This window comes from Gekko japonicus, unplaced genomic scaffold (assembly GCF_001447785.1).
Source record: "Gekko japonicus isolate JY-2015 unplaced genomic scaffold, Gekko_japonicus_V1.1 scaffold291, whole genome shotgun sequence".
NCBI lineage: Eukaryota > Metazoa > Chordata > Lepidosauria > Squamata > Gekkonidae > Gekko > Gekko japonicus.
Genome location: NW_015175978.1, coordinates 329,881 through 349,305, shown reverse-complemented (window position 1 = coordinate 349,305; position 19,425 = coordinate 329,881). Strand labels below are relative to the sequence as shown.

At 49.7% G+C, this 19,425-nt stretch overlaps 1 protein-coding gene across 1 annotated transcript in view; it reads right to left on the bottom strand.

Annotated features, from left to right (window-relative positions):
* Nucleotides 1-213: 213 nt before the first annotated feature.
* The window catches only part of HCK (HCK proto-oncogene, Src family tyrosine kinase), a 68,580-nt gene continuing 49,368 nt past the window's right edge, over nt 214-19,425 (bottom strand). Inside the window, exons 10-14 of the mRNA XM_015426176.1 lie at nt 18,280-18,462; nt 10,226-10,302; nt 5,345-5,498; nt 4,269-4,400; nt 214-737 (exon numbers count right to left, since the gene is read on the bottom strand). Of these exons, the coding sequence (XP_015281662.1) occupies nt 535-737; nt 4,269-4,400; nt 5,345-5,498; nt 10,226-10,302; nt 18,280-18,462 (749 nt within the window). The 3' untranslated portion in view covers nt 214-534. The remainder of the gene's footprint in view (nt 738-4,268; nt 4,401-5,344; nt 5,499-10,225; nt 10,303-18,279; nt 18,463-19,425) is intronic.

Genomic DNA, 19,425 nt, shown 5'->3' with positions numbered 1-19,425 from the left:
TTTGGGAACAGGGCCGGCCCCAGCTTATTTTGCACCCTACACGAGCATCCCTTCTGGTGCCCCCCCCATGTGCCCACCAATTTTCAAAAATAAATGAATGAAAAACACAAATAATCAAGAAACTCCCAGAGTACAGGGCCGGGTGCAGCTTGGCGCCCCTAAGGGCCAGCCCGCTCTAGGCGATCGCCTAGTTCGCCTAGTGAGTGAGCCGGCCCTGTTTGGGAACATAAAACAGTGATTCTCCAGCTAGATCTTGAGACAAAGAGTAAAATGTACACACTGTTCCATTTGGAATGGGATCTGCTAACTCCAGTTTGGACGGGCAAGATTGGAAGACGAGAGATGGCTCTGGAGGAGGTCAAAAGTTCATCTCGCAAAATGCTGCCTCCGGGCTGTGGTCAGCAAGATCCCCGAGGGAAGTCCACAAAACAAAGGAAGTCTTGCCCAAGCCACTGAGGGATCTCGGAGCCACCACATTTCGCTTTTGGCAGGACTGTTTTGTCTTTTCGTTCCACTCTCACGTCCCCCTCCGTCTTAGGGCTGTTGCTGGTACTGACTTTCCGTGGCAGTGAAGAAATCTTCCAGCACGCTCTGGTTGTACTCGAACGTCGGGCGGTCCTCCGGCTTGTTCTTCCAGCACCGCATCATGATTTCGTAGAGCTCGTCCGGGCAGCCCTCTGTCTGCGGCATCCGATAGCCGCGCTCGATGGCGCGCATCACTTCCTGTGTCGACATCCCTGAGTGAAAGGAAGAGAAGGCAAGCGAGAGAGAGACTTGAGCAATTTAGCCATTTACCAAGTTTGGAACGGAGAATAAAATTACAACAGTCGGGAAAGACAGGGGGCCGGAAGAGCCGGTGTGGCGTGACGGTCAGAGCCACAGTACCGGCGGGGCAGTTTGTGAAGAACCGTATTCATGATCACCATCAACTGAAAGAGCCACGTGATTATATATGCCCAGAGAATCAACCCACGCACAAACACATAGTCCTACTAGGATCCTACTCTGTGATTTTTGCATCAAAAGAACATAAGAGAAGCCATGTTGGGTCAGGACCAATGTTCCCTCTAAGCCGTGGAGTCTTGTGAGCAAAAATCCTACTTTGTGAGCTACGGGCATAAAAGCTGTGAGCAAGCCATTTGGCGACTGCACAAATCGGTTTGCTTTGAGGCCATCCTTCCTGAGCTAAGGCAAAGATTTGTGAGTCGGAGGCTAAAAAACTGTGAGCTAGCTCACACCGACTCAGCTTAGAGGGAACACTGGTCAGGACAGTGGCCCATCCAGTCCAACACTCAGTGTCACACGGTGGCCAAAACCCGGGTGCCGTCAGGAGGTCCACCAGCAGGGCCAGAACTTCAGAAGCCCCCCCTGTGGCCCCCAAGCACCAAGAAGACAGAGCATCACTGCCCCAGACGTAAGATTGTAAGAGAAGCCATGCTGGATCAGGCCAATGGCCCAGCCAGTCATACTAGGATCCTACTATGTGTTTTTTGCATCAAAAGAACATCAGAGAAGCCATGCTGGATCAGGCCAGTGGCCCATCCAGTCCAAAACTCTGTGTGTCACACAGTGGCCAAAAAGACCAGGTGCCCTCAGGAGGTCGAGCAGTGGGGCCAGAACTCCAGAAGCCCTCCCACTGTGGCCCCCCAAGCACCAAGAAGACACAGCATCACTGCCCCAGACATAAGAATGTAAGAGAAGCCATGTTGGATCAGGCCAATGGCCCATTCAGTCCAACACTCTGTCACACTCTGACACTAGAAGCCCTCCCACTGTTGCCCCCCCCCCAAGCACCAAGAATACAGAGCATCCCTTGCCCCAAACCGAGAGTTCCTATCTATACCTTGTGGCTAAGAGCCACTGATGGACCTCTGCTCCGTATGTTTATCCAATTCCCTCTTATAAGAACATAAGAGAAGCCAATGTTGGATCAGGCCAATGGCCCACCCAGTCCAACACCCCCAAAAGGGAGGTCTAAGGGAGGGTGGTCTGGGCCTTCTCAGAGGAGCCTGGAACCAGAGTGGTGGCAGCGCCAGGTGACACCCCACCTGAGCCATGACACCATGTCAGATCAGGCCAATGGCCCATCCAATCCAGCACTGTGTCACAGAGTGGTCAAAACCCAGGTTCCATCAGGAGGTTCACCAGCGGGGCCAGAACTCCAGAAGCCTTCCCGCTGTGGCCCCCCAAGTACCACGAACTGGGGTAGGGAGAGACAGACCAATGGCAGGAGCAGCACAAACAGGAACCGTTGCACCCCAGCATGCTTTGTGCCAGGGGCACTATGGGGTGCAACTGGAGGAGTGGGGAATCAAACCCCGTTCTCTCAGATTAGAGTCCGCGCACTTAACCAGTACACCAAAGAGCCTCTTGCTTAGGGTGAAAGAGGAGAGCGCAAAAGTTGCACTCTAAAGCACTCTGGGGCATTAATCCCCATCCCCAGTTTCTTCCAACGTGTGTGTGTGGGGGGGGGGCACGCGCGATGTGGTGAAGGAGGGAAGATGTGTCAGGGTTCCTTGATGAAGAGGAGATTGGATTTATCTCCCGCCCTTCACTACCCGAAGGTGTCTCAGAGCGGCTTACAAACTCCTTTCCCTTCCCCTCCCCACCACAGACACCCTGTGAGGCAGGTGGGGCTGAGAGAGCTCTGACAGAAACGACTCTTTTTCAAGAACAGCTCTGAGAGAACTACGGCTTGCCCAAGGTCATCCAGCAGCTGCATGTGGAGGAGTGGGGAATCAAACCCGGTTCTCCCAGATTAGAGTCCGCGCACTTCACCACGACACCAAACTGGCTCTCTGTACCAGGATGCTGAGTGCTCTTCGTGCAAGAAGATGGCCAGTGGCCCATCCAGTCCAACACTCTGTGTCACACAGTGGCCAAAACCCAGGGGCCATCAGGAGGCCCACCAGTGGGGCCAGAACTCCAGAAGCCCTCCCACTGTGGCCCCCCCAAGCACCAAGAAGACAGAGCACCCCTGCCCCAGACACAGGGTGTTCCCTCTGTACCCTGCACCACTCATGGACCTTGGCTCTATATGTTTATCCATCTTTGTAATGTGTCATGTGAAGCCTTATGCTTTGCTTCAGTTCTGTTTTTAGACTTCTGGTTGATTCTACAACCCTGACTCCTCTTACATGGTTTACTGAATGTCCTTTTTTGGTTGAGTCTCCCGATTCACTCTGTGTTAACCCGCCTAGAGTCCAAGCGACAAAGGCAGACTATAAATAATGGCAATAAATCAATAAAATATGAGCTAGGCTGGTGTACTGGTTAAGAGTGTCGGACTAGTATCTGCAAGACCCAGGTTCGAATCCCCACTTGTGCCTTCGAACCTTGGTAAGGAGGCATCACTCAGGGGACACAAACCAGAGGGGGAGTGTGGGGACACATTTTTTTCTCACAACATTTCACACCCCTGATCTTGTCAAAACCCCTGCCCAGTGCAGGACCAGCCTAAAGCATCTCTGACAAATATTCGTCCAGCCTCTTCTTGAAAGCTGTCACTGAAGGGGAGCTCACCACCTCCCGAGGCAGCTGATTCCACCTCTGAACCACTCTGACCATGGAAAAAGTGTTTCCTAATAAAAAGTCTCTCTGTATCACATAATCATGGGAATTGCTGCAGCCTTATGCCCCTGTTCACAAAGGCAGTTTTGCCAGGAGACAGGTGTGTGTGTTTGCCTGTGCATGTAAAGTGCTGTCACAGGGTTCTCAAGGCTAAAGGTAAAGGTTCCCTTGCTCGAAAGCCAGTCGAATCCGACTCTAGGGTTGCGGTGCTCATCTCCGTTTCAAAGCCGAAGAGCCAGCGCTGTCTGAAGACTGTTTCCGTAGTCATGTGGCCGGCATGACCAAGGCGCACGGAACGCTGTTTCCTTCCCACCGAAGCGGTACCTATTTATCTACTTGCAATTTCTGGCTTTCGAACTGCTAGGTTGGCAGGAGCTGGGGCAAGAGACGGGAGCTCTCTCCGTCATGCGGCACACTCGGGGCTCGAACTGCTGAACTGCCGACCTTCCACAGCTTGCAGTTCAGCGTCTTAACCACTTGAGCCACCGCAGCTAGAGACTAACAAAGGTGGTTTGCAATCACCTACATCTGCATAGCAACCCTGGACTCCCTTGGTGGTCTCCCATCCAAATACGAACCATGGCCAACCCTGCTTCGCTTCCGAGATCTGACCAGCCTGGGCGAACCTGGGCCAGGCGAGGTACCCAGAGGCCAAGAAATGTGACTCCCGGGGAGGCCGCCAGGAGGCCTTTACGCACCTGGATACGGGGTCCGTCCGTACGTGATGATCTCCATCAGGAGGATCCCGAAGGACCAGACGTCAGATTTTATGGAGAAACAGCCATAGTTGATGGCTTCAGGCGCCGTCCACTTGATGGGAAACTTGGCACCTGCGGAAAGACATCCAAGCAGAACCATCAAGGGTCAGCAGGGCAGACAAGCAAGTCGGCCAGAGGGCCATCTGGAGGTGAAAAATACTACAGGTTGATCCCACAGATCTAGCGGCCGTGGCACCACCTCCCCTGGCTCGAGGTGCCTTTCCCTGCTACAAGGGGCTGTTCAGGCTTGGTGGCTGCTCGCGGGTTCCTAAAATATGCTGTAGGGCAGGGGTGGCCAGACTTGCTTAACGTAAGAGGCCACACAGAATAAACATCAGACGTTTGAGAGCCGCAAGACAGGAACAAATATCACACACACATTTTTATTGGAAAATACACAAATTTGCTTTTTATTAACATTAAATGAGACTGCCAAAAATCAAAACAAAAGGGATAAAAACAGATATTGATAATGATATTTATTTGTGCAATGATATTTATTTGTTTGCTAGTGATATTTATTTGTCAAAGAGAGGTGGAAAGAAAGAGAGAGAAAGAAACAAAGAAAGCAAAATGAGGACGGAAGGAAGGAAGGGAGAAAGAAAGAAAGGTGGAAATAAAGCAAATAGATGGGGGGGAGGAAGGGGGAAGAGAGAGAGAGAAAAACAAAGAAAGCAAATAGATGGGGAGGAGGAAGGAAGGAAGGAAAAGGTGGAAAGAACGAAAGAGGTGGAAAGAAAGAAGGAGAGAAACAGAAACAAAGAAAGCAAGTAGATGGGGAGGGGGGAGGAAGAACAGAAGGACGGAAGGGAAAGGTGGAAAGAAAGAAGGAGAGAGAGAAAGAGAGAGAAACAGAAACAAAGAAAGCAAGTAGATGGGGGGAGGGAGGGGAGGAAGGAAGGAAGACCGAGAAAGAAACAAAGAAAGCAAATAGATGAGGGAGGGATAGGAAGGAAGGGAGAGAGAGAGAGAGAGAAAGGGAGGGAGAAAGATGTTCTAAAAGAGCCACCGCTTACCTTCCCGGGCGGTATATTCGTTATCTTCAATCACCCTGGCTAAGCCGAAATCGGCAATCTTGCACACAAGCATTCCTGACACCAGGATATTGGCGGCTCTCAGATCCCGATGGATGTAGTTTCTCTGCTCAATATAAGCCATGCCTTCCGCTATCTGCAGCAAGGAGAGACCAGGACATCTGGTATAAGAGGGGTTTCTTGGTGCAGAAAATAGGTCTATACTGTTGGCAAAATGCAACACCAGCCCTGTACGGTAATGGCTATAGGGTCATTAGAGGACCAGAGGCCAAGCTTGAAAGCACCATTGATGCACAGGAGCATTTTGGTGGCCAGTGCTGCTTCTACATGAAATTAAAAACCCCAGTGAAATCAAGGACTGTGAGAAGAGCTGTTCATCTCAGGTCACCTTTAGTAGGTTGCGGTTGACTACAGTGAGACTCAAATTGGGTGCTTAACATAAGAACATAAGAAGAGCCCTGCTAGATCACACTAATGGTCCATCTAGTCCAGCATCCTCTCTCACACAGAGGCCAGCCAGTTCCTCTGGTGGGCCAACCACAGGGCAGAGAGGCCGAGGCCTTTCCCTGAGAAGAACCTCAGAAGAGCCCTGCTGGGTCAGACCAGGGGTCCATCTAGTCCAGCATCCCGTCTCACACAGGGGCCAGCCAGTTCCTCTGGAGGGCCAACAACAGGGCAGAGAGGCCGAGGCCTTCCCCTGATAAGACCCTCAGAAGAGACCTGCTGGGTCAGACCAGGGAGGGTCCCTCTAGTCCAGCATCCCGTTTCACACAGGGGCCAGCCAGTCCCTCTGGAGGGCCAACAACAGGGCACAGAGGCCGAGGCCTTCCCCTGATAAGAACATGAGAAGAGCCTTGCTGGGTCAGACCAGGGAGGGTCCCTCTAGTCCAGCATCCTGTCTCACACAGAGGCCAACCACTTCCTCTGGATGGCCAACAGCAGGGCAGAGAGGCCAAGGCCTTCCCCTGATGCTGCCTCCTGACTCTGGGATTCAGAGGATTAGTGCCTCTGAATGTGGAGGTTCCCCTCAGCCATTATGGCCAGTAACCCTTGCTAGACTGATCCTCCACGAACCTATCTAATCCCCCTTTAAAGCTGTTTATTCCTGTGGCCATCACGACATCCTCTGGCAGCGAACGCCACATTTTAACCACGCTCTGTGTAAAGAAGTATCTCCTTTTGTCCATCCTGAACCTACTGCCCGTCAGCTTTATGGGATGCTTCTCCTTCAGGCCACAGCGGCCTCCAGGGACCGATGCCCGAAGCTCAGGGTTTTATTATTGTCCGCCTGAGCAGAACAGTATTTGCAACCTGTGGACACACCTGCTCTTTTGAATTCCTGATTTGGGTGGAACTGCAGAGGCTTGTTTTCTGACAAAGGAAGGCTTGTTTTCCCAATCAGGGAAAAGCCCCAGAGAAGGAAATACGCCTGGGCCTGTTACCCCATTGCTGCTTCCTCCAGGGACAAAGGAAGTCCCACCCCTGCACTGCCCTCAAGCATCAGGCCGATTTGCACATTCAAATCAGCCCCACCTGGAACAAAGCGCCACTTGACAGAGTTTCCAGCTGGGCTGACTCAGGTCTCTTCCGACAGGCCATCAGGGCGAAGGGAGCAGGCTTGCCAACTGGCCTGGAGAACCATCTCCCGCCCCTTTAGTAGATCAAGACGGGTCGCCGTGTTAGTCTGTCTGTAGCAGCAGAAAAGTGCAAGAGTCCAGTGGCATCTTAAAGACTGACAAAATTTGTAGGGGGCCGTGGTGGCTCAAGCGGTTAAGACGCTGAACTGCAGACCGGAAGGTCGGTCATTCAGCAGTTCAAGACCCGAGTGCCGCGTGACGGAGTGAGCTCCCGTCTCCAATGCTCCCTCTAAGCTGTGGAGTCCTGTGAACGAAAATTCTACTTTGTGAGCTATGGGCATCAAAGTTGTGAGCGAGCTATTTGGCTACAGCATCAATTAGTTTGCTCTGGGGCCATCCTTCCTGAGCGAAGATGAAAATGTGTGAGCTCACATTAACTCAGCTTAGAGGGAACACTGCCCGTCTCCGGCCCCAGCTCCTGCCAACCTAGCCGTTTGAAAGCAAGAAATTGCAAAGTAGATAAATAGGTACTGCTTCGGTGGGAAGGTAACAGTGTTCCGTGCGCCTCGGCATCTAGTCATGCCGGCCACATGACCACGGAAACGTCTTCGGACAGCGCTGGCTCTTTGGTTTGGAAATGGCTTTTGAGCAAGGGAAACCTTTACCTTTACCTAGGAGGTTTCGTGAGTCACTGCTCACCTGTGGACTCTTGCTCTTTTCTACTGCTGCGGACAGACTAACTCGGCTGCCCATCTCGATCCAGTGAGCGTTCCAATTTTAGTACCGTGTTTCCCCGAAAATAAGACACTGTCTTTTTTTTTTTCTTCAAGAAGACACACTAGGGCTTATACCACAAATGCATAGAAATCCTGCTAGGGCTTATTTTTTGGGTAGGTCTTATTTTTGGGGAAACAGGGTATATGTGCTGCCGAAGCATGGATCCACACTATGAAATCTGGGTTACGACTCCATTTCAACTCTGACCCCTTCAGTTATATGTACCAACTACTTTCTGAACCTGTTAATTCCAGATGGCTATCTTACATCTTACATCGAAGCCAAAATAAGTTCCCTGAATTTGTCTCTAGAATCCTTATTTATGCTTTCTGAGTCTGAGGCCTTTCTTAAAATAAAATCTAGTTTATTGGGATCAGAGCTACAAACTCTTTATAGCCTGGCTAACAGAACCTGTTCTCCCTTAAATCTGGGGATTGTTCCTAATGCAAATCTTCCAGCAGTATACCTCTATCAACGCATAGCTCCAAATTTGCGTAGAGCCATCTCCTTGGCTAGATTTAATGTTCTTCCTTCAGCTATCTTATCTGGCAGATTCCAAGGGATTCCCTATCCTAGCAGGGGCTGTTTTTGTATGAAGGACTGTGTTGAAACTCTCGCCCGTGTCCTCCTCCAGTGTCCTCTCTATTTGGCGTCCCGTCGGCACCTTCCTGCCAACCTAGCAGTTCGAAAGCAAGAAACTGCAAGTAGATAAATAGGTACCACTTCAGTGGGAAGGTAACAGCGTTCCGTGCGCCTTGGTGTTTAGTCATGCCGGCCACATGACCACAGAAACGTCTTCGGACAGCGCTGGCTCTTCGGCTTTGAAACTGAGATGAGCACCGCAACCCTAGAGTCGGATTCGACTGGCTTTCGAGCAAGGGAACCTTTACCTTCTATATCCCAAATTAGGCCATTTTTTAGAGACCCCTGATGATTTTAAGCTCCTTTTCTTGCTCGATAATCCAGATACAGAAATAACTGAAATAGCAGCAAAGTTTCTCTGCAGTGCCATGGTCCTACGGCCTGATAAGTGATATTATGAATTAGGTTTTATTATGATGTCGCTCTGTGATGCTACTCTGCAATGTTAATTTTACTCTGCATGATTTTGTATTTAGCTTACTGTATCTTTACTTATATGCCAATAAAAGGGCTTCGGATGGTAAAGAAGTGAGCGGTGACTCACGGAAAGCTCACACCCTGCCAACGCTCCCTCGAAGCTGCGGAGTCTCGTGAGCAAAAATTCCACTTTGTGAGCTGCTGGCCTTAAAGTGGCGAGCGAGCAATTTGGCTGCTGCGTGCATTAGTTTGCTCTGGAGCCCTCCTCCCTGAGCGAAGACAAAAAGGTGCGATCCGGAGGCTAAAAAACCGTGCGCTCGCTCACACTGACTCAGCTTAGAGGGAACACTGCACCCGGCCACAGATTTTGTTAGTCTTTCGGATGCGACTGGACTCTGGTTCTTTCCGGCTGCCCCTTTAATGTGTATGATGGGGCCGCTGAAGCTGTCAATCACATGGAGGCAAATAAAATCCCGTTAAACCCACTGTGCAAGGGGCAAGACCATTTTTCTCCAGGCAAGTTGCCAGTGCCGTGAGGGAGGCCCCAATTTCAAGAAGCTACCATGGAGGTTAAGATCTACCCATCTTGGTTAAACTGTAAACTTGTATTGTAAACTTGTTACTGTATTTTATTGTAATTTATTGTTTTATATTATGTGTTTTACTGTTATAATCTTGGCACATAGTGCCCCTGTAAGCCGCCCTGAGCCTTCGGGGTAGGGCAGGATATAAATCCAAACATGAAATGTAAAATAAATAAAATAAAATCCACACTGTGCACTGAGGGGCACGGAGCAACCCTGGGAAATGCGTTCGTTTTCACTTATTTACTTCACTTCCACCCCACCTTTCTCCCCAATGAGGACCCAAAGGGGCTTACATCGTCCTCCTCTCTTCTGTTTCATCTATACAACAACCCCGTGAGGTAGGCCAAGCAGAGTGTGTGTGTGACTGGCCCAAGCAAGCGTCCACAGCAGAAGGGGGATTCGCACCTGGATCGACATTCTAACCTGGGAGATGTAGATTCCACTAATGGCATGGAATAGTCAGGAGCCCGTATGACACAGATCCTACACCTCTGTCTCCCCCGAGAGATCCATAAGGATAGCACTTCACAACCTTGCCGCAGGGCCTCCATCTTTAGCTAGTTTGGTATAGTGGTTAGGAGCAGCAGAGTCTAATCTGGGAGAACCGGATTTGATTCCCCACTCCTCCACATGCAGCCAGCTGGGTGACCTTGGGTCAGTCACAAGTTCTCTCGGAGCTGTTCTCTCAAGAGCAGTCCTCGAGAGGGCTCTCTCATGGTGTCTGTTGTGGGGAGGGGGAGGGAAAGGAGTCTGTAAGCCGCTCTGAGAATCTGAGTGAAGGGCGAAGTATAAATCCAACTCTTCTTCTTCATCAAAAATGTCAGTCTGCACATGTTCAAAAGCACACGTTCATGGCATATTACCTGGGCAGAGAAGTCTATCAGTTTTGGGAGTGGCAGACTGCGCCCTTCGTCACCCTTCAGGAAATCCAGCAAGCTGCCTGCAGGAGGAAAGAAAGTCCAGTAAACACATGGGGTCGCGAAGAGTCGGAGTCAACTGTGCGACTGAACAAGAACAGCCTCTGTGCCCTGTTTTTGGCTATCCAGAGGAACCGGTTGGCCCCTGTGTGAGACAGGATGCTGGACTAGATAGACCACTGCTCAGATCCAACAGGGCTCTTTTGAGGCTCTTATGAAGGCCTCGGCCTCTATGCCCTGCTGTTGGACATCCAGAGGAACTGGTTGGCCCCTGTGTGAGAGACAGGATGCTGGACTAGAGGGACCCTCCCTGGTCTGATCCAGCAGGGCTCTTCTTATCTTCTAATGCAGGCCTCGGCCTCTATGGCCTGTTGTTGGCCCTCCAGAGGAACTGGTTGTCCACTGAGTGAGACAGGATGCTGGACTAGGTGGACCCTCACTGGTCTGACCTAGCAGGTCTCTTCTGGTGTTCTTATGAAGTCCTCTATGCCCTGTTGTTGGCCTTCAAGAGAAACTGGTTGTCCACTGTGTGAGACAGGAGGCTGGACTAGAAGGACCCTCACTGCTCAGATCCAGCAGGGCTCTTTTGAGGTTCTTATGAAGGCCTCGGCCTTTATGCCCTGCTGTTGGACATCCAGAGGAACTGGTTGGCCACTACGTGAGACAGGATGCTGGACTAGATGGACCATTGGTTTGATCCAGCAGGGCTCTTCTGATGTTCTTATGAAGGCCTCGGCCTCTATGCCCTGTTGCTGGCCCTCCAGAGGACCTGGTTGTCCACTGAGTGAGACAGGATGCTGGACTAGATGGACCCTCACTGGTCTGATCCAGCAGGGCTCTTCTTATCTTCTAATGCAGGCCTCGGCCTCTCTGCCCTGTTGTTGGCCCTCCAGAGGAACTGGTTGTCCACTGAGTGAGACAGGATGCTGGACTAGGTAGACCCTCATTGGTCTGACCCAGCAGGGCTCTTCTGGTGTTCTTATGAAGGTTTTGGCCTCTGTGGCCTGTTAATGGTCCTCCAGAGGAACTGGTTGGCCTCTGCATGAGGCAGGATGCAGGACAGGGTCCAACAAACTAGAGGATTAAACTCCTAGATAAACTTCACCACTGTGTAAAACAGGACACTGAACTAGATGGACCACTGGTCTGATCCAGCAGGGCTCTTCGGACGTTACTGTTCTTAAATCCTCAGCATTCTGTGACGTTACAGCACCTCAGTCAATAGCTGGCAAGACAGGACGGTTTAAATGAAAAGGCGTTAAGTAAGATTCTGCACCCCTTGCTTGTCTAGAATCTATAATGTATATTGGGGTGGTCAAGAACTGTGCCTTGTATCAGCAGTTCCCAAACTTTTTGGCATGGTGACCCACAAGTAAATATTTACTTGGTATGGTGACCCATCCAGGGCTTTTTTGGTAAGGTGAACTATGACCCATCTAGTCCAGCACTGCATTTCCTACAGTGGCCAACCAGATGTTGTGTACAGTTCTGGTCACCATATCTCAAAAAAGACATTATAGCCTTGGGAAAGGTGGAGAAAACGGCAACTAGAATGATTAAGGGGATGAGACACCTTCCCTATGAAGAAAGGTTAAAGAGGTTAGAGCACGAGAAACGACCACTGAGGGGTGACATGATCGAGGTTTATAAGATGATGCATGGGATAGAGAAGTGTTATGTATGCGGTCCGCCACAAGGCGCCCGCAAGAAGGACTGGAGCTTGGCTCCCTCGGACAATAGGACCGCGGATCCTAGTTCCCCACCCTAGCTGACCAATAGGCTCCGTGACGGGAAATTCAAACCCTCCAATGGAGTGGGAGGCCCGGGGACGGGGGTGTATATAGTTGGCCTTGCAGGGCCGTTGTTGTTCTTATGTTAAGTACTCAATAAACGTGTGCAACCACATGTCGTCGTCCGAGTCCTCCATGCGGCGAACCCAGTACTTTTCAAGAAGATAGAGAAAAGAGGACTTTTCTCCCTGTCTCACAAGACAAAAACTCGTGGGCACTCCATGAAATTAATGAGCAGTAGGCTTAGAACAGATGAAAGGGAGTCCTTCTTCACCCAAAGAGTAATTAACACGTGGAATTCACTGACGCGGGAAGTGGCGGCGGTTATAAGCATAGACAGCTTCAAGAGCTGATTTGATAAACATATAGAGTAGCAGCCCATGCGGGGCTATTAGCCACAAGGTATAGAGAGGAACTCTCGGTCTGATAAATGGCTTTGCTAGTGGGAGAGTTAGATTAGGGAAAATATAATACATTATGTTTAGATCTGCTAGTTAATGGGAATTTGAAAACTAACAGTGCCAAAAATGTGAAAGAATGTCTAAAAGGACTAGACAAGAGCACTACACTTTACTCAATGATTGTTTTATATTGTTCAATGATTGTTTTTACGTTGTTTTAACTGTCTGTTATGGCATTTGCCTCTGTTGTAAGCCGCCCTGAGCCTGTTAGGGAGGGCGGGGTATAAATCTAATAAATAAATAAATAAATAAATTGTTGTTAGAAGAAATATATGCCTTTTTTAACATAAATTCCTAAGTTATGCCTGTTCTCTCTCATTATCTTTATTGATATAAAATAGCTTAATAATAGTTTAGCATAGATGAAATGAAATATAGCAGATGAATATTGATGAACTGGTTTTATAGTGGGAATAGATTCTTGGTCTAATAGTGTATGTTACTGATTACAAATTAAAATAAGGAGGGGAGAAATGGGAATGCAGACGCAAATACGATGAGGTGAGTGAGATATTTTAGTTATTTTAAAATGTGTGCCTCTTTTTGATGTAACTTGTCAAAAATAATAAACTTTGCCCAACTGGGCAAGACAGAAAAAAAAAAGGAACTCTCAGTCAGGGGCAGTGATGCTCTGTATTCTTGGTGTTGGGGGGGGGGCAACAGTAGGAGGGCTTCTGGAGTTCTGGCCCTGCTGGTGGACCCCTGATGGCACCTGGGACACAGAGTGTTGGACTGGATGGGCCATTCGCCTGATCCAACATGCCTTCTCTTCAATGTTCCCTCTAAGCTGAGTTAGTGTGATTTAGCTCACAGTTTTTTAGCCTCCAGCTCACACATTTTTGTCTTAGCTCAGGAAGGATGGCTCCAGAGCAAACTAATTCATGCAGTAACCAAATCGCTTGCTCACAACTTTAGTGCCAAAAAGCAGAATTTTTGCTCACAAGGCTTCACAGCTCGGAGGGAGCATTGCTTCTCTTACGTTCTTATGTCTGGGGCAAGTGATGCTCCGGAGCAAACTAATTCATGCAGTAACCAAATCGCTTGCTCACAACTTTAGTGCCACAAAGCAGAATTTTTGCTCACAAGGCTTCACAGCTCGGAGGGAGCATTGCTTCTCTTACGTTCTTATGTCTGGGGCAAGTGATGCTCTGTGTTCTTGGGGCTTGGGGGGGGGCAATAGCAGAAGGGCTTCTGGAGTTCTGGCCCCACTGGTGGACCTCCTGGTGGCACCTGGTATTTTTGGCCACTGTGTGACAGAGTGTTGGACTGGAGGGGCCATTGGCTTCATCCAACATGGCTTCTCTCATGTTCTTATTTTCCAAACCCACAAACAATTGCACAAAGGTTGCAGCGGCCCTCAACCAAGTGGCATTCCATTTCCTCCTCTTTCTAGCTACCAGGGGTCATTTCGTAGAAAAAGAGGTGCAGGAGCTCATTAGCATAACTTATTTGCATATGCCACACCCCCTGGCATCACCGGACGTGTGTCAGAAGGCAACACCCAGCGCTCAGGCTCCACTGGACTGTTTTGGATTGCTAGCTATTTGGGGGGGGGGGACGTGCAGATCTGTCTTGCAGAGGAGGGAGAGCTCGTACCTGAATAAAACTTGGCCTTAAAGGTGCCACTGGACTGTTTTGGACCGGGGGGGCCGGGGGGGCTCTGCAGCTTACCTGGCTGCTTCTTGCTCTGACTGAGGGCTGCTGGGAGCAGGGGGCGGGGCTTGTTGCATGTGCCCACCCCCTGGGCTCTTTACTGCCGGAGCTCCACTCCTGTGCACTCCTGCAGGAAATAACCCCCGCTAGCTACTACCATGGAATTACTAGTTGCCCAACAGAGTCGTCCCCCCCGCCCATCACGGTCACAAAGGGAAGCCTCACTTCTCTTCAGGAGGCTGGGAAACAGACTCAGTTCTCGGAAGGCGCTTTCTTAGAAATAATTCACTTTCCCGGGGGGGGGGGGGGCTGACCTTCTGCCTTAGATCTCCTATATCTCCACTCCCTGTTCTGCATATTACAGCTGTAGCTTCCCGTCAGGAAACAGCTATCTCTTTGTCGGGCGGCATACATTATGCAACTTCCCTAGAACACGACAATTGTGTATGCATGTGTTTTTGTGTGCATTGGGGAGCTGAGCGACCTCAGCAATAGAAGAAGAAGAGGAGATTGGATTTATACCCCCCCCCTCACTACCCAAAGGTGTCTCAGAGCGGCTGACAGACTCCTTTCCCTTCCCCTCCCCACCACAGACACCCTGGGAGGCAGGCGGGGCTGAGAGAGCTCTGACAGAAGCTGCTCTTTTTCAAGGACAGCTCTTATCAGAACTACGGCTTGCCCAAGGTCATCCAGCAGCTGCATGTGGAGGAGTGGGGAATCAAACCCAGTTCTCCCAGATTAGAGTCCGCGCACTTAACCACGACACCAAACTGGCTCTCTGTACCAGGATGCTGAGTGCTCTTCGTGCAAGACATGCAAACTGACGCGAAACAGAGGACAGCCTATGAAACCCAGATTTTGTCTTAAAATAAAAAGGGGGTTGGGGGGGAGGTTGGGGGGCGCTGTACAGAGCTCCATGTGTAAAATCTCCTCCCGGAACCTCCCCAGTCATGGAGCTTTGCTTAACTTATAGATGAATTTAAAAAGCAGCATTCTACCAGCAGCTACTAGCCAGGTTAGTTAAATAGAACCTCCACGTACTGAGGCAGTATACCTTTGAAAACCAGACGCTGGGAACAAACAAGAATGGAAGGCCCATCTGGGGGAAACAGAACACTGGACCACGCATTTGTGTGTGGCCTCCTTGACTTGAGAGAAAATCTTCAAGGCATGAACACATGAAGCCAACTTATACTAAGCCACCCTTGGTCCATCCAGGTCAGTATTGCCTACTCAGATTGGCAGCCGCTCTCCAAAGTTTCAAGCAGAGGTCTTTCACATCACCTCCTGCCTGGCCCTTTTTTAAACTGGAGATGTCAGGGATTGAGACTGGAACCCTCTGCTTGCTAAGCGATGCTCTATCAATGAGCCACAACCTCTCCCCTACAAACTTACAGATCTTACAAGCACGAACGCCACAGCAATCGAAGGCAGTAATAAAAACCCAAGCGGCAGTATAAAATCCAGCAAAAGAACTCATCTTTGTCTGCAAACACTGTAAAATGGAATTGCTGTTTAAAACCTGGGAAGGGTAGATGTAGGAAAACGAATTCTTAAAAAGGCTGAATCAAAATATTCCCTCCCCACGTAGCTGCCCTGTTCACAAGATGCACAGAGGAGTCCCTCTTTGGGAGATATTTTGGGGGGCTCCAAAGAACAAGTCCCCCACTGCAGGCTTGCACTGATTTTCTTTTTTGTCCCTGGCCCACATGGTGCCATACTGAGGACAGAACATATTGCCCTCACTCTGAATTGACTTCACAACAGCAGCACTAACAAATCACACGTGGATAAGTGAAAGCTTCCAAAGCCAGATCTGAGCAAGGGCTAACCTGTGCTTCCTGCCCTTCTTTGACATAATGTCGAAATTAGAAACTGATAAGATCTTGAACTGCACAGTTAATCCTTTCCTTGACTTGGTACAGATCTATTACAGATTTATTGATGATTTATTGATTGTGTTAAAGGATGCCAACAGGGCACAACATTTTTGTAACTGGATGAATGGCGTTCATAGTAACATCCAATTTGCTTGGAACTTCGACAACAAGGGAATTGTTTTTTCAGGCACGAAGGTGTTTAGGACTCCAGACAATACGTTCGCTGTTAGAACCCACAGAAAAGAAAGGAGCCACGACAGTTGATCAGATATTAGGAATAATTTACATCTGTGTCAAAGAAGGACTGTGTAAGGCCACTTTGAGCTGTATTATTCACAGGAACTTTGAGCACAGACAGTTTGGTTTATGAGGACACTTTAAATATTTGTATATTTTAAGAACATAAGAGAAGCCAACTGTTGGATCAGGCCAATGGCCCATCCAGTCCAACACTCTGTGTCACACAGTGGCCAAAAATACCAGGTGCCATCAGGAGGTCCAGCAGTGGGGCCAGGACACTAGAAGCCCTCCCACTGTTGCCCCCCCCAAGCACCAAGAAGACAGAGCATCACTTGCCCCAGAGTCCCTATCTATACCTTGTGGCTAATAGCCACTGATGGACCTCTGCTCCATATGCTTATCTAATTCCCTCTTGAAGCCGTCCATGCTTGTAGCCGCCACCACTTCCTGTGGCAGTGAATTCCATGTGTTAATCACTCTTTGGGTGAAGAAGTACTTCCCTTTATCCGTTCTAACCCTACCGCTCAGCAATTTCATGGAGTGGCCACGGGTTCTTGTATTGTGAGAAAGGGAGAAAAGTACCTCTTTCTCTACCTGCTCTTTCCCATGCATCATCTTATAAACCTCAATCATGTCATCCCTCAGTCGTCATTTCTCCAAGCTAAAGAGCCCTAAGCGCCTTAACCTTTACTCATAGGGAAAGTGTCCCAACTCTTTTATCATTCGAGTTGCCCTTTTCTGCACTTTTTCCAAAGCTATAATATCCTTTTGAAGGTGTGGTGACCAGAACTGCACACAGTATTCCAAATGAGGTCGCACCATTGATTTATATAGGGGCATTATGATATTGGCTGATCTGTTTTCAATACCCTTCCTAATAATCCCCAGCATAGCATTGGCCTTCTTTATTGCAGTCACACACTGTCTCGACATTTTCAGTGAGTTATCTACTACAACTCCAAGATCTCTCTCTTGATCAGTCTCTGCCAGTTCAGACCCTATCAATGTGTATTTATATTTAGGATTTTTAGCTCCAATGTGCATCACCTTGCACTTGGCCACAATGAACCCCATTTGCCATGTTGACGCCCACTTGCCCATCCTTGACAGATCCCTTTGGACTGCCTCACAATCCTCACTGGTTCTCACCACCCTGAACAACTTTGTGTCATCCGCAAATTTAGCCACTTCACTGCTTACTCCCAACTCCAAATCATTAGAATGTGTTTTGTAATTTGTACCGTAATATAAATGCTTACTAATAATTATTGAATAGACCGCATAATAACATCATGGTTGTTTTTTGTTTACTTACAACCTTCTGGCTGGATATCTCCTGGAATTAAAACTGGTCTCCAGATGACAGAGATCAGTTCCCCTGGAGAAAATGGCTGCCCTGGAAGGTAGCATTTTGGGCATCATACCCAGGGGTCATTTCCTGCGGGAGCGCACAGGAGCGGAGCTCCGGCAGTAAAGAGCCCAGGGGGTGGGCACATGCAACAAGCCCCACCCCCTGCTCCCAGCAGCCCTCAGTCAGAGCACGAAGCAGCCAGGAAAGCTGCAGAGCCCCTCCCCCGGCCCCCCAGTCCAAAACAGTCCAGTGGCACCTTTAAGACCAAGTTTTATTCAGGAACAAGCTCTCCCTTTCTCTGCGAGGACAGATCTGCTGTTCCCCCCCCCCCCAATAGCTAGCAATCCCAAACAGTCCAGTGGCACCTTTAAGACCAAGTTTTATTCAGGTACAAGCTCTCCCTCCTCTGTGAGGACAGATCTGCACGTTCCCCCCCCCCAATAGCTAGGAATCCAAAACAGTCCAAGCTCCACCCTCAAGATCTCCAGGTTTTTCCCAACCCACAGCTAACACTCCTAGGGCAGAGGCTTCGGGGGGGGGCAAATAGTTCCCCCTCCCCCAAGCCTGCTTTTTCAGCCCAACAGAGTCTCCTGAGGGCCCTTTGGTCCCGTCCTCTGATCCTGACCTTTCTCCATGAATTCGGTAATGATGTAAATGGGCTCCTCCTTGGTCACGACGGCGTTCAGCTTCACCAGCTTGTCGTGCTGCAGGGTCTTCATGATGTTGGCCTCTTCCAGGAACGCTTCCACAGACATGCTCCCCGGCTTCATGGTTTTGACGGCTACTTTGGTGTGCTTGTTGTAGACGGCTGGGCGGGAGGGAACGGGAGGCGTCAGAGACACAGAACCACAGCCGGAAAGTACCACCTTCCAGCCAGCCTAGCCGTGGGCAGTGATTATTCTGCCACACTCTAGCCAGATCACGGAGACAGATCAAGACAGGTCGCCATCAGTGCTCCCTCTAAACTGCGGAGTCTTGTGAGCAAAAATCCTACTTTCTGAGCTCCTGGCATTAAAGTTGTGAGCGAGCGATCTGGCCACTGCATAAATCAGTTTGCTCTGGAGCCCTCCTTCCTGGGCTAAGACAAAAATCTGTGAGCTAGAGGCTAAAAAACTGTGAGCTAGCTCACACTCACTCAGCTTAGAGGGAACACCGGTCGTCGTGTTAGTCTGTCTGTAGCAGTAGAAAAAGAGCAGGAGTCCAGGAGCACCTCCGAGACCAACAACACCTGTGGCAGGGGATGAGCTTTCGTGAGTCACTGCTCACTTCCTAAGGTAAAGGGTAAAGGTTTCCCTTGCTCGAAAGCCAGTCGAATGCGACTCTAGGGTTGTGGTGCTCATCTCCGTTTCCAAGCCGAAGAGCCAGCGCTGTCTGAAGACGTTTCCGTGGTCATGTGGCCGGCATGACTAGACACGGAGGCGCACGGAACGCTGTTTCCTTCCCACCGAAGTGGTCCCTATTTATCTACTTGCAATTTCTTGCTTTCCAACTGCTAGGTTGGCAGGAGCTGGAACTAGGGACGGGAGCTCACTCCGTCATGCGGCACACTCGGGTCTCGAACTGCTGAACTACGACCTTCCACAGCCTGCAGTTCAGCGTCTTAACCCCTTGAGCCACCGCAGCTCCCATCTTGGCAGTATTGTGTGCAAAAAGGATCTAGGGGTCTTAGTAGACCATACACTGAACATGAGTCAGCAGTGTGAGGCAGTAGCTAAAAAGGCAGATGCCATTTTGGGCTGCATCAACATAAGAATAGTGTCCAGATCACGTG